This window comes from Kwoniella newhampshirensis, chromosome 7, assembly GCF_039105145.1.
Source record: "Kwoniella newhampshirensis strain CBS 13917 chromosome 7, whole genome shotgun sequence".
NCBI classification, from domain to species: domain Eukaryota; kingdom Fungi; phylum Basidiomycota; class Tremellomycetes; order Tremellales; family Cryptococcaceae; genus Kwoniella; species Kwoniella newhampshirensis.
In genome coordinates this window covers 292,192-305,499 of record NC_089961.1, presented here as the reverse complement: position 1 = coordinate 305,499, position 13,308 = coordinate 292,192, and the positions used below count along the sequence as shown (strand labels likewise).

The 13,308-nt window shown below is 52.3% G+C and overlaps 5 protein-coding genes across 5 annotated transcripts; 1 reads left to right on the top strand and 4 right to left on the bottom strand.

Annotated features, from left to right (window-relative positions):
• Window positions 1–116: 116 nt before the first annotated feature.
• IAR55_003829 (uncharacterized protein) lies at window positions 117–1,029 on the bottom strand (the record flags this gene model as incomplete). The annotated part of the gene is made up of 4 exons (XM_066946935.1): window positions 117–227; window positions 296–468; window positions 634–763; window positions 847–1,029. 4 exons carry the CDS (start codon window positions 1,027–1,029, stop codon window positions 117–119), a joined length of 597 nt encoding a protein of 198 aa, XP_066802314.1.
• Window positions 1,030–2,519: 1,490 nt separating this feature from the next.
• Window positions 2,520–5,874, top strand: IAR55_003828 (uncharacterized protein; the record flags this gene model as incomplete). Its single annotated transcript, XM_066946934.1, has 4 exons — window positions 2,520–3,677; window positions 3,735–3,898; window positions 3,961–4,537; window positions 4,606–5,874. The coding sequence occupies 4 exons, from the start codon at window positions 2,520–2,522 to the stop codon at window positions 5,872–5,874; spliced, it is 3,168 nt and encodes a 1,055-aa protein (XP_066802313.1).
• A 482-nt stretch (window positions 5,875–6,356) lies between these two features.
• On the bottom strand, window positions 6,357–8,682 carry IAR55_003827 (uncharacterized protein; the record flags this gene model as incomplete). The annotated part of the gene is made up of 6 exons (XM_066946933.1): window positions 6,357–6,388; window positions 6,448–6,853; window positions 6,932–7,323; window positions 7,499–7,781; window positions 7,934–8,099; window positions 8,279–8,682. 6 exons carry the CDS (start codon window positions 8,680–8,682, stop codon window positions 6,357–6,359), a joined length of 1,683 nt encoding a protein of 560 aa, XP_066802312.1.
• A 588-nt stretch (window positions 8,683–9,270) lies between these two features.
• IAR55_003826 (uncharacterized protein) lies at window positions 9,271–11,699 on the bottom strand (the record flags this gene model as incomplete). The annotated part of the gene is made up of 5 exons (XM_066946932.1): window positions 9,271–9,391; window positions 9,460–9,868; window positions 9,975–11,231; window positions 11,298–11,326; window positions 11,446–11,699. 5 exons carry the CDS (start codon window positions 11,697–11,699, stop codon window positions 9,271–9,273), a joined length of 2,070 nt encoding a protein of 689 aa, XP_066802311.1.
• A 277-nt stretch (window positions 11,700–11,976) lies between these two features.
• On the bottom strand, window positions 11,977–13,228 carry IAR55_003825 (uncharacterized protein; the record flags this gene model as incomplete). Its single annotated transcript, XM_066946931.1, has 7 exons — window positions 11,977–12,046; window positions 12,114–12,404; window positions 12,465–12,667; window positions 12,730–12,818; window positions 12,878–12,956; window positions 13,018–13,068; window positions 13,130–13,228. The coding sequence occupies 7 exons, from the start codon at window positions 13,226–13,228 to the stop codon at window positions 11,977–11,979; spliced, it is 882 nt and encodes a 293-aa protein (XP_066802310.1).
• Window positions 13,229–13,308: the final 80 nt, after the last annotated feature.

Below are 13,308 nucleotides of genomic sequence, written 5' to 3'. Positions count from 1 at the left end.
GGCGGTCATATCCTTCTTGCGGTCCATTCTCTTTCGTCTCGTCGTCATGTATGGGCGCAAGCCCAAAAGGGCCCCGTACAGATATATACATGCTCTACTACACACTAATCCAGTTTTTACGCCGTCTGCGCCTCTTTCAGCGATCTAATGTGTTCATTGACATAGCTCCGCTGCTCTACCTCTTCCAAGGGGATGTGTTTCGCTCCAAGCACCTTGCGAAGGCAGTTCTGCCAACATGATCTCGTCATCAGTGAAGGAGCGCTCTCAGAAATCACGGTAGCTTTCGGCTGCTTACCCCTGATCCACAAGCGCAATCGAAGCCCTGAGCCATATCCCATTCCGTGCTGGGGTAGAAGAACGTGACGGCCTCTCCGGCTTTGAGACCTTTCGAAGTGGCATGTAAGGTCCAGTCGTCTGGTTGGTGTGGGGTGAGATGAAGTTCAGCAGTAGGGGAACAGGAGTGGTTCACTGTGGATTTGAAATGTGGCGGTGACTCAGTCAGCTGAGTCCGAGCGACTTCTTACCGGACAACAGCAGGGCATGTGCCTGAGATATCCAGAATTGCGAATCTCCAGCTCATCACTGTCGGGCGCTGAAGTGTGGCCGACAGATGAAAAATAGGGTAAAACATACTGAAGAGTAGATCCGAGTTGAGCTCGAAATGATCTCTTGGTCCTGTCCCAAACTGCACAGATGAGTAAGCCTTCTCCGGTGCCAACGAGAGGTTTGTCAAGTTCGTTATTATGGTATTAGGCTCGAAATCCTACAGCGTGACCGCCACAGTACGATCAGCTCTTTTCCCCTCGTCGAATATAGGATTGCGAGGGAGGGGGACGCTGGACTCACTCTGACCGCGACCAAGCGACTTGAGTACTCTTCGTCCTTTCCCGAGGTGGATGGTGTGAACTCGACTCTGAACAAGTCCGAGTGGGTAGGTCGATATGTCTTGCCTCCGTGGGTATTGAAAAGAGTTGGTTTGACCCACTGTACCTCGGGGGATAGTGGGAGGGACGGGATGGCTGCCGGCATAGCGAGGTTTTTGGACGGAGCCTGGCTCGATTGAGGTGGGCAGAGTGTTGACGTGGTCAATCAGGACGATTACACGTACTCGTCAATTCGTTCCAATTGGCGGATTCTGTCTTGACTTGAGAGAGACAAGAAGATATAATATAGAAAGAATGTCTTTCATTCAGCTTTCGATTGGAATGGAATGAGTCTTTCCCAAACTTCGGATGCAAGTATAACCGGTGTAACCGGAAGCTAAAGTCATTCCCATCCCGTGCCGATTCCGAACATGCGTCGAGTTATGGCGCAATGGTGATTTATGCTTGCATACCAGAGCTGTCGCTGTAGAAAGCGGTCAAGTAGGATGTGACACTTTGCGCCATGTCATGTCCTTGAGAAGCTCTTCAGACCACCATGATGACTACCATCCTGATCGTACTCCTGGAAACCACATTTGGGCCTAGGACGGAGCCATATCTCTCCTTCGACCATGTAATGTTAGATCAGGGGTTCATTCACCGATCAGCAGAGGACCATACGGGATGCACTCTTTTACTGACTCTCATGCCTCTGCTTTTCAGCCAGGCTTCGGCATTCATTTCCCCATATTCGACAGCTCAATCGGAAACACTGTACTGGGGTCACAAAAAAGCATATGCTGCAAGATGATGGTGTTTACGTGCAACTCGATTGCTACCCGGCCGAGATGCATACCAGGCCACAATGACCACAGGAGATACACAAAAGAGGACAGGATCTCAGAGTTCGATCACCGTCGTGAAGCGATGTCGTTGTGACCCGACCAAGTTTTGAACCAAGATCTACACTCTCAAGAAGTCCAGAAACAGCTGTCTCAACGCTGTTTGCTCTCCTCCCGACCGCTCACCGAAACCTCGCCGCCTATTTCTTTGCCCTCGTCTGTCGCTTTTCTACGTAGGTCAGGCGGGAAAGTGGCCCCTCGTGGGAGGGATGTGATCGAAGCCGCCACCGGTGAGGCCCTTCGAATGGCCGTTGCGTTTCATGTTGACTTGGTACCTGTACCTGGCAAACACACGCAGACCGCCATAGGGGATGGATGATGTCATTGCGCTCTTGTGCATCGGTGAGATGGTCTGTCGAAATGCAAGCGTCCGGAAGACATGAATCATGAAAGCTGAACCGCACCTACTGTTGTTACCTGGCCGCATTTCTGCCGCCACCAGTCTGGCGTGGTTACCGCGTGGTCAGGTTCCAATGTTGATAACATATAACGCTAACTGCATTTATCTTGCTTCTTCTTGTAATCTTTCTCCTTTCTGTCTTTCGTTGACTTCTGATCCCACGGCCAACCATCCCAGCATCTCTTTCACACACCTTGTCTCCCACGTCCTCTTCTAATCGCTTCTGGTCTCTCAAGTGCATCCGGCCACGATGTTTCCATAGCTTGCCACCTGCGCTTTGTCGATCCATCAGCGGAGCTCCATCAACACACCCTATCGTATCCGTCTGATCTTTTCGGCGAGCCCGGCCGCGTCATGACGACACCTTTCGAGCACCAGCATTATCAGCATCTCCCTTCCTATCCTCCTCGAGGCTCCATTCCTCCCACACAGCAGCCTGTCCCACCTCGCTCCCACAGCAGCTCGAGAAACCCTCCATCAACCTCCACCAAGAAGCCCGCAAGACAGAAGCGACCCTCTTTCTCCGGCGATCACGGCCCAGACAGCAGCCTCAACCCTGATGCACACAAGGTCAGGGCATATTCTGCTTGTCGCAGCTGTCGAGTGAAGAAGATCAAGTGTCTTCCCGGTCCCAGCACCTCTCAGTCGCCTGACGGGTTCAATCCCGGTCCTTGTCAACAATGTCTCCAGGCGGGAGTGGAATGCACATACTCGCCAACGAGAGATCGTGCCGCATACAGTCGACAGTATGTTGCGAACCTCGAGCAGAGAGTACAGGCATTGGAAGCAATGCAGCAGAGATTCCTCCCCATCCTGGAAAGCTTAGAAGGGCAGGAAGGTCAAGGATCCGAAGAAAAACTTTCTTCTTCAAAAGCTGCTGTGGTCGCCGCTGGACAAGTAGTGAGACGCGGAAATCAAACAGATGGCACCGTACGTGGAGGGAGAGATGGGCAAGACGAGTTACGTGCGAACGTCGACCACTCAAGCTCTACCGAATCCGAGAATGATGACGGAGAAGTGGAGGAGGACTCAGCGATGCAGGCCTCCGGCGACCTCGAAGATGCGGGACAGATGACGCAAGACGAGAGGGGCAACTACAGATGGATCGGTTCATCAAACACTCTTTCCTTGCTCGACTCCTTTTCGCATCGTGACCGCCCGCACGAGTCGCTTGACAGACCACCCCATCCTACGCATACGAACTCTCATAACTCCTCGCATCATACTTCTGATCCTAAATCCTCTCGTCAATCTCCTTCTGCCGTTTCTGATCACATGCCTCGCGATTCGAACCCTTATTTTGGGCCAGTCGCCGGATCAGGAGTAGTCAAGGCTCTCCCATCGATCGATGAGGTACAATACCCCTCCACAGCGAAGGCGATGGAAATGGTGAACGCTTTCTTCGAGATGGTCCATCCTTGTCTACCAATCTTCCTGGAGCATGAGTTCAGGGATGAATTCAGGAAACTGTTAGATGCTCGAGCTAAAGGGGATTATACTTATGGAGGCTCGGTGAGCACAGAAAACTTGCTACCTATACCGTGCTGGTCTTGACTAATGGGACAATAGTTCATTTCGGTTGTATTTGGTATCTTTGCGTTAGGGGAAAGAGTCATGGTGACTTCACGCGCGTGGCAACGGGAGCGTTCGAAAAATCTTCGTGAAGAGGTGACTCAAGACGAAGAGACCGTCCTACCCGGTGAAGCCGAGGCAGGTGTCATTTGGTACGAGAGGTACGTTAATGGAAGTACTCACCATGCGCGACCAGCACTGCTGATCTAGCTTCGCCGCCCAGAGCTCAAATCCTTCACTACACTACCCTCAAGGATGTCAACATACACCAGGTGCAATGCCTCACGCTCATGGCCGCATTCCAGGCTAGTGTCAACGCTATGCCTATGTCTTGGTTGCTCGCTGGACAAGCACTTCGTGTGGCCCAAGATCTTGGTCTGCATCGATCTACTGCACGACTCCGACTCCCATTTGCTGAGAAACAGCTACGGTCTCGATGCTGGTGGGCCATTTATGGTCTCGAGCGCATGATGTCAATATCCCTTGGTCGACCACTCGGCGTGGATGACCTTGACATCGATGTGGCGTACCCTGCTGAGGTCGACGACATCGGCCTTCGACAACTGAATCGTGACGAGGCTACACCTGCGAACTCTGAAGGCGTCGAGGAGCCCCTTGGTTCCACGATGTCCGGGTTTGTGGCGTTGACCAAATTGTGTAAAATTGCTGGGAGAGTAGTGCATCTATTGTATCGACCGTCGAATGGAAGGTCAGTCTCCGATCCATCTTGGGCGCTGTCGCAGCAGAATGCGATCAACAAGTCGGATAAGCTCCTTCGAGACTGGCTCGAGCATGATGTGGTATGTCGTCTTTCTCGTTACGATGACAGGCCTTCGATGTTGTGCTGAGGCGTCTCTGTTCCCATCAGCCAAGAAAATACAAAGAAGCCTCTACAGCTCGATCAGTCTCCATCGTCTCCGCCATCCTCAGCAACTCTTACTTCACTGTCCTCATCACCCTTCACCGGAATTTCCTGCCTTCAAACCCAGACTATCCACGACCAAAACCTCCACCATCCTCCCAATCTCTCGCACACTGTGTCGACGCCGCTCGGTCTGTCATTCACATCGCATCCCAGTCGAGAACACTCATACCGCCATCGCATCATCTGGCAGTGTACTGCCAATATCTCTGGTCGTCCGCTGTCATTCTCCTCCTTTGCGAAGTCCAAGCCCGCGATCAAATCGTCATAGAAACGGTGGGATCACACGTGGAGGCGTGTAGGAGATGCTTGCAAGCTCTAGAGCCTGTCTGGCCAGGAGCCAGGAAGCTGAAGGAGCTACTAAACGATGCTGCAAGCCGAGCCAGGGAAGTCGTGATTGTGAAACAAAATCCGAAGCCTGGAGTAGGAAAAAAGAGGAAGTCAACCGCGAGTGAAAGCCAAAGTCGAGCTTCAGCTTCGCAGAGTACTCATCCGCGACCGATGCCGCCACCGGCATCGCGTGGGCAACCTCGGCAAACGATCTCCTCGTCCACGTCTCCTGCTCCTGCTCAAGGTGCCGCTCCTCAGCAGTGGCAGTCTCATCCCGTCCCACCCGATTCGGAAAAGCGTCAGCGTCTATACGAGACATCTGACACCCGGACGCTTGTGCGAGATGACGAAAGCACATCAAACCAACAATACCCGACTTACTATACAACCGCACCTCCGTACGCGTCGTCCATTCCCACGCCAAATTCTGGTGCCCCACCTAGCTCTACACCTGGTGGCCGAGTGGCTCCGACTCCTGGAATACCCCCATATGACATGACTTTCGATCTCGGTGGTGTCAACTTTGACGGGCTCGAGCTACTTCAAGGTTTCGGCGATGGAGCCGTCAATTTTTGGAACAACATCACTTTCACTGGCGACGGGACGTATTCAGCCGCTACGAATCCGATACAAGCGTCCACGCAGGGTCAGATCTTCTCTGGACAAACTACACCGAATTCGACAGGCGGCTCGGGACCTTCGCCGTCGAGCTGGCAAGCCCAAGCACAAGTCCAAGCTCAAGGTCAAGGGCCTACGTCAGGGTCAGTTCAGCAGTACGGACTACAGCAGACTCCCGATATCGACCAATTTGCCGATTTCTGGGGTCAAGTCGCAGGGAATACGTTCGATTGGCAAGCGGATCCCAACGTACCATTCAACATCTAATGGCGAACGCCAGAAGCTCGTTCGCAGGAAATCCGTCAGCTATGATTTGTAGGATACTTGCAATATAGACATCACGAAAAAGGAAGGGTACCGGACTGTGGAAAACGCAGGGGGAAAGCAGGAATACATCAAGTCAGTATCGAGCTCATGATCTAATGTCGATCGGATAAGGGGTGGACAGTTGTTCTATAGATACGACCATGGAGTGGTGATACCGGTCACTCAGCGATCTTTAGCTTGGGCGCATGGGACTGTTGTTGAGGTTCTGGGATATGAGTGAAAGGTCATCGTTATTATGGAACAGCTCTGTCCCTACACAGTATATCCCGCAGCGTATTTGTTTATATCGAGATTGATCTGATCTATGTGTACCGACAAGTTCTCGATATATCTTCTGGGATCACTTGAGACCACGGTTAAGTAATTTATGAGCTGTCAAACTGTCCTCTTTTACCCTACATCTACAGTCCTAAGCAAGCAGTCTAAGCAGTCTCATCGAACCTGAGGATCAACTCTGAGCACGAAATTTGGTCAGCACCTGATCTGTGCTCGTACCGTCTGCTTGAAACTCACCATGGTAGAACTTGACTGCCTCATTATGACTTTTGAGCTTGATCCTCTCGTTCGCACCATGAATATTGACTCTAGCATCGACTCTGAGCGGCGTCCACCTGACGATATTCTTCGTCAAATCCCAGTATCTGGCCGTATCCGTATTACCCGTGGCCAGACTCGGCGCCGTGACAGTCTCCGGGCCCCAAGTCGCTCTTACCGCCGAGGAGAGGGTGGACCATTGGGGCGTCTTCCATGACGTTATGGGCGCAGCGGAGAGGAGTGCCGTTGGGTTGATGGTCAAGATACCTGATGAGCCGGTGTAGAGCGTTTCGTTACGGAAATGAACGGTGAGGTCGAGTTTCTGAGCCTGGGGAACGACGGTGTCGATAATTGTCTGGAGGTAGATTTCAGGCGTGGTAGTTGCCTGAAAACGAGAGTGCATTCAGTCACCTTCCGCCCGCCCAATTAGATTCGCTCGACGATCGAGTTTTTTCGGACCCACCTCCAATCTCGAATTGACCAGGAAATGAGCTTCATCAGGCAAGACGTTGTTCTTGATCCCACCACTGATCCTCGTCACCGCCCTCGTAGTAGTCAACAACCATCTCTCCGTCGTACCCACAATCTCCTGGACTCGCTTCGCCACCTCGTCCAGATCTTCAGGGTCCGATAGACCCTTTTCCAACCATGACGGAACGAGTTTCGGGTCACCGTGTTCGACCACACATTGGAGATAGTGGTAATACGGGTGGTCAGACGAGAGGACCGGATGGAAGATGTCGGCATCCTCGACGAGGGCGAGGATGTGGGCTAGGAATCCGATCGAAGTGTGTTTTGGAGGGACAGAAGAATGACCGCCGGGGGAAGTGACGGTGAACTCGACGTTTGCAATGCCTAGATAGAAGTGTGTGTGGGTGGATGGGTCAGCATTTGACTTCACCTTGCTTCGTAACCGAGACATCAGTAGAGTTTGGAGCAGCTCATGGACAGTTGTCGATGCTGAATCTCGATCTCCCAGCATGGCAGAGCAGGAGTGATATGGAGCCACACCGTCTTCTTGCACACTCACCCTTTTCAGCGGTACCAGGCAAGGCAAGCAGAGGCCCCCACTCATCATTCAACCCCGCCCCACCTTCGTCCAAGATCATTTCCAGCCCATTCTTCCCATACCTCTCTCCCAGAGTCGCGTTGATGGCCGAACTCCCTCTTCCGCCGCTCTCTTCGTCTTGGGTGAAACCGATGATGAGGGTACGGCGGGGCGAGTAGTCGTTCTCGAGGAGATGTTCAAGGACAGACAGGAGTCCGATGACATTGGTCTTGCAATCGGATGCGCCTCGGCCCCAGATCCATTCCTGCGAATGACGTGGGTGGGTGGGTAGAACAACGGGAGTGAAGAGTAAACGTCAGTCCGTAGATCGACATCGAACAGTGGCTTGCCTTCCGCAGGGAATACAGCCAGACATGAGAATGACCAGAGTAAAGACCGATGGATGTCCCCACTCACCCCATCAAAATACCCCTCGAACGGATCATGCTCCCAATCGGCCAAAGATCCAACCCCGACCGTATCCTGATGACCTGTCAAGAGGAGCGGCTTCGCATCGGTCGTTCCTTCCAGCGTGAAGATGAGCGTGTACCCTCCGACCTTTTCGACCTTGGTCTTGGAGAAGCTGCGGTGATGAGATCACGATCAGCTGTAGGACTTGGTGAAAGAGGGCCATGTCGTGTGCGATTCTATGATATACCACGAAATGTCGTCTTGCAGTGACGAGCAGAGTGCCAAGCGCCAGAAAGGACATGTGTTCGATATACGGATGCCAAGTGAAATTGAACATGAGACCAGACTCACCTCAGAGGATAAGTCTTCTTTAAGAACTTGTGAAACCCATCGAAAACATCCCATCTCTCATCTCTCGGTTCACCTTCTTTCGGGAACGGGTCCCCCAGATCATCATAACTGACCGTATTATGTCGGATCGCCTCTGACAATCTCGCTTGTTCGAGTCTCGAGAACTCTTCCGTATCGAAATACGAGGAAGAGTTGAAGGGTGGAGTATAGTCTGGCTGTGGACAGACGTTCGTTGAACGACTCAGTTCGGCCTCGGAAGTGGTGGAGAGCAGTGTCCTGGGGAGAGAGATCAGGTTGGTGGTCGAGTAGAGGATCGTGGTGACCCCTCCTAGGGCGAGGAGACTGAGTAGAGCAAAGGAAGAGACGATGTCTCTCGTCCGAGATCCATGTCGTCGACTTGTCATTCTGGACGCTTTCAATCACAATCAGCTGAAGAGGGAGAAGTCCAGACGATTTCGTACATAGCTCGTACATTCGGAATATATACATATCTTATATATATACCCAACAAACTCGATTCTCACACTTCGGTCGTATCCGATCAGTGCTAGCTCTAGCTAGTATAGAATCGCTATGATCTTTCGCACGATGGCGTCAAGCAGACACCCACCCGTTGAAATCAGCACCATCGCTTGCGTGATACTCCCAGGCAATCTACTAAGTCAAACTAAAACCGACATCTCGGTCTATTCGCGATAGCAAAGTCCAGGCACAGGTCTCGGTCCTGTCCGATAGGAAACGGATGGGATATCAAAAGCGTTGCTGATTTTGTACAAGGGCTGACTGACTCTTCTCTACATGGCGCATGACTGGATCGGAAGAAATGGATATCGCCTATCAACGTATACATGCGCCGTACCTTGACATGCCTTTTTAGAATGAAGCTGCTCCGTATGAGACTCGTCCTCCAGCGTTCAACATCAACCGCGACACACAAACTGCAATCCTCATTTTGTCTCCTGATTTCGTTTCATCCTCGACGCTGTCCCACCTCATCGACTCATATGATGCTGCATGCTCCTGAAGTGAGCAATGTGACTCTCGGCATCTTTCAACATCTCCTTCGCCATGGCATAAACCTGAGAGTCAGGTTGGTTGTACATCATCGCGTTGCTGTGAAGATGTCAGATCAGCTTTTGACCATTCTATTTACGATCGCACTCGAATCGATCTCGACTCACGCGAAGATCAGAAGCGCATCTCTCTCAAACTCGTCGATGCTTGAGATATGTCCATCCTTGATCCTCCCGCGTATCGTCTTCAGATCCATAGGTCGTCTGATCACCTCATGATAATCCGGTGCATCCGATTTCTTCACCGGGTTTTGGAACACGTTCCCGTTACGATGTGAAGAGATGGTATCGAGAAGCGAATATAGTAGTTTCTGTGAGCTCTTGGAAGTTGCCGATGTTTGATTTCGGGACGAACGACCGCCTGAGGCGCCACCTGCTGGAGTCGATGTTGTTACTGAAGCTGAAGCTGGTGTTTCGAGCTCCGGTTTCGAATCTGGTTCAACTGTCTGACTTTCCTCCTCTCTCGATCGATCGCTCACGCCCGCTGTGCCATCATTTTCGACCGAATCGCGTACGGCTGATCGAGGGTGGAGGCGTACCTGTCAGCCATACAGCCGTCTAGTCATTGGTCCGTCCGTCCCTTCCGTTGCTCGTCTCATCATGAAAGGGAAACAAAGACTCACTCCGGGCTGAAGCTCGTGTACCCCGCTTCTCCGCGGTCGGAGTGGACATCGCTTCTTGAGCAGGCTGCGCTCCACCTTTCCTTCTACCAGAAGCTCGAGTAACCTTCTTTTCTTCCATCTCGACATCCTCATCTTCCACTTCCTCCGCCTTGACACTTTCAACGGCCGCGCTCTGTTCTCTTACAGATTTCGAGACTATATCATCCCTCATGACTCTCCCCTTAGTCGTGGTAGTGGCTCTTCGCGAACTCCTCCTCTCCTCTTGCGCACCACCGGGTGTCGCAGAGGTGTTCGAGCTCACCGACGGCGCGCGTCTCGATACAGCTGGCGAAGACCCTTTGGTGCGGGTCGATGCTGCTGGAGATTGTTGTGGTTTCTTGACAATCCTCGTCGTCGACTCTCGCTTTGAGGATCGTCGCCCACGTGTACTCGGCCCTTCATCCTCCGCTTCGGATGGCTCTGCCACTTCTGATTCGGGTTGAGTGGGAGCTGGTGAGGCCGTCGCTGCTGTCGCGTTGCTTCGTCTCCCAGAGCGCTTTGGTGCAGGTGCCCCTCGGGGTTGAGTGCTTGCTTTTCGCTTGTTGCTTCGAGAGCTGCGAGGTGCGGAGGCTTCTTCTTCCTCGGGTGCGGCCGAAGCTCTGTCCGAAGGAGCCGGCGAGAGATCCGAGCCTGGGAGCGAAAGTTCTGAGTGATGAGAAGGAGCTCGGGAAGGACGTTTGGGAGTCTTGACGGGTTCAGGTTGGGCGTCATCTTCGTCTTCTTCCTGCGCCCCTTCGTCTGATTCTTGTTCGATATCTTGGTCCTCCTCTTCATTCTTCGTCTCTTCATCGTCAACGACTCGCACTTCATCCGCTTCTAAGATCCCTTCTCCAAGCACCTTCTCGGTACTTTCCTCTTCAACTTCACCATCCGCCTTTTCCACTTCTTCCTCCGCTTCTTCCTTGACGTCTTTGTCTTGACCAACTGCTGCTTCCTCTTCCTCCACTTCTTCCTCTCCATCGGCAGGTCTACCATCCTGAACAGCTTGTTTCACCTGATCAACGTCCGGAACCCAGCTATCCAGTAATCGCTTCCCGTACTTCCTCGCTAGGACACCTCTCAATTCCGCCCTGATCTCCGCGTTCATGTCGCCCGCTTTGATGGCGTTGATCTCGGACATGAGTTGGGTGAATCGAGTCTCGTGATTTGTAATGCTTTCCTGAAGCTCTTGCATCCTGGCGAGGTAGAATGTTTGGGCTAAGCGAAGGTGGACTTTGGCTGTTGGTTGAATGGATGAGACCATGTCAGCTTGTTTCGGACTCAATCTCATGAATGGCAGCTGACCTTGAGGTTTCATAGCGTCTTGGGCGGGACTGCGGGGTCGAGTAAAGACGGAAGAGCCATCAGTTCTACGTTACATATGACCTCATACAGCGAGGGTCCATGTATGGACGTCACAAGAGGAAAGACGGACGCAGCAGGAACCACGTACACGTTGATCCCTATCCCCGTCATGAGCCCCACATAGCTTCCTTCACACGCTTGAGGCGAGAATAGCTCCAGAGGTCGATTTATGCAACAGGGATGAGCGACCAACAGCTTGCTCACTGCTGGCCAGCTCAAAGCGCCGAGTTTGTACACCGCTTGAGCGAGGAGGAGTTTCTCTTGGACGGTTAGTCGATCGGAAAGGGTTGACGGAGCACTGCCCGCGCTCGCAGCAGTACTGGAAGGGGTGGCCGTTGTCATCCTTTTCAAGGAGTGTCGTGTTCCGTGGTATGTTATGATATTGACGAGAAACAAGTGAAGCGGGCGAAAAGATATCTGACTTTTGACACGACCGAGTTGGATGTTGTCGTTGATAGATGTCAATTACGTAATAAGTCAAAGGTCACTTACTCTCCCTGATCGCCTGCCAAACCAAATGGGTTGACGCGGTCAATGGTCGTACATGCATGATTTATGGTGATATATACAACGCTACAATGCTGTTCATTCTGTCTATACGCAATCCCCGCACAGTCCATCAATCTCGCGACCGCTTTGTCGACCTCAAACTACCCACTTCCTCCGGATTAGAAAGGTTACGCGTTAGACTGCCCCTTCAAGTCATCAGCATCAGCTACATATTCACAACAAGTGGGAGAAATGGAGCGCACCCACTTCCTCCCTCCTAACGCCCCACCGGACCCCGAAGCGATGGCGGCAAGTAGAGTCTCATGGGAGAATTCAGCGCCGGAACCTTCCAATGCCCCCGACGGAAGAGGTACATCGCCTTTACCGCCTTTACTTCCAGGACCTCCGCGTGAACGTATGTCATTTGCCATCTCTTGGTAGTCCAGATCTCTTTTATTTCGATACCCATTCAGGTACTCCGTCTCAGCAGCTGAAGTGCGACGAACATGATCGATCTGAGCATCCAGCGCTGACAGCAAAGATTCGGCCGTCTTGCACCTGTCAATCGCGGTTGTCATTAGCTCAGTGCACCTGACGTGGCTCGAGAAGCTGACTTACCAGTTCTCGAGACCGGCTTGGACTTTGACCAAGTCTGCATCTTCGAGATCCCTCCCAGCCGCCCAGTCCACATGCAGCACCTTCTCGTGATGATGCATCTTTCCTCCGAGCAGACCGGCGTAGATGACGTCAATAATCAGGTCTTCGAGTTGCCGTATAGAATCGATTCCAAGGGCAGAGAGGAGCTGATCATAGCGCAACGACTGTCGTAGACTTTATCAGCTATGTCCGCAAATCTGTGTGCATGCAGCTGAATGACGCTTACTCGTTGTTGCAGTGCGAGCGAAACGAGCGTGAGGTGTTTCAACTTGACCAGATGGGTGCAAGTGAGTGAAGGGTAGATTGATGTGTTTGCTGTGAGGCGACTTCAGTCAGCTATCCCGTTCGGCATCTCAACGCTGCGGTAGGCTGACCCTCATAGTCCGCTAATGTTCCAAAGGCGAATAGTCGAACAAGGTGGTAATGTCCGCTGAAAGAAGGATCGGTCGATAGCTGTAGACGTTGGCGTCAGGTTGCTCAGGTTGCTCAGAGCGACAACAGATTTCTGACTGACTTGTTGGATATTCGGCAGCTCCAGTAGCTCCGCGAACACGTACACGCCGGACTGAAGACTCGTCAGACGTTGAATCCTGTCACAGCTCGAAGAGATATTGATCATGGCTCACAGCGGCAGTGGCGTCCTCGATCACCTTGGCAGCCGCTGCTCCTTTTGTGGACCTTGCAAGGAGGAGATAAGGCTCCAGTCTTGAAGTGAGGTCCGTCATCGTCATAGCCATCGGTGAATGTTACAGGAGGAAGGAGGAAGAGAGGTTGATCTGCAGTCCTGGGATGGGTCTACTAATCT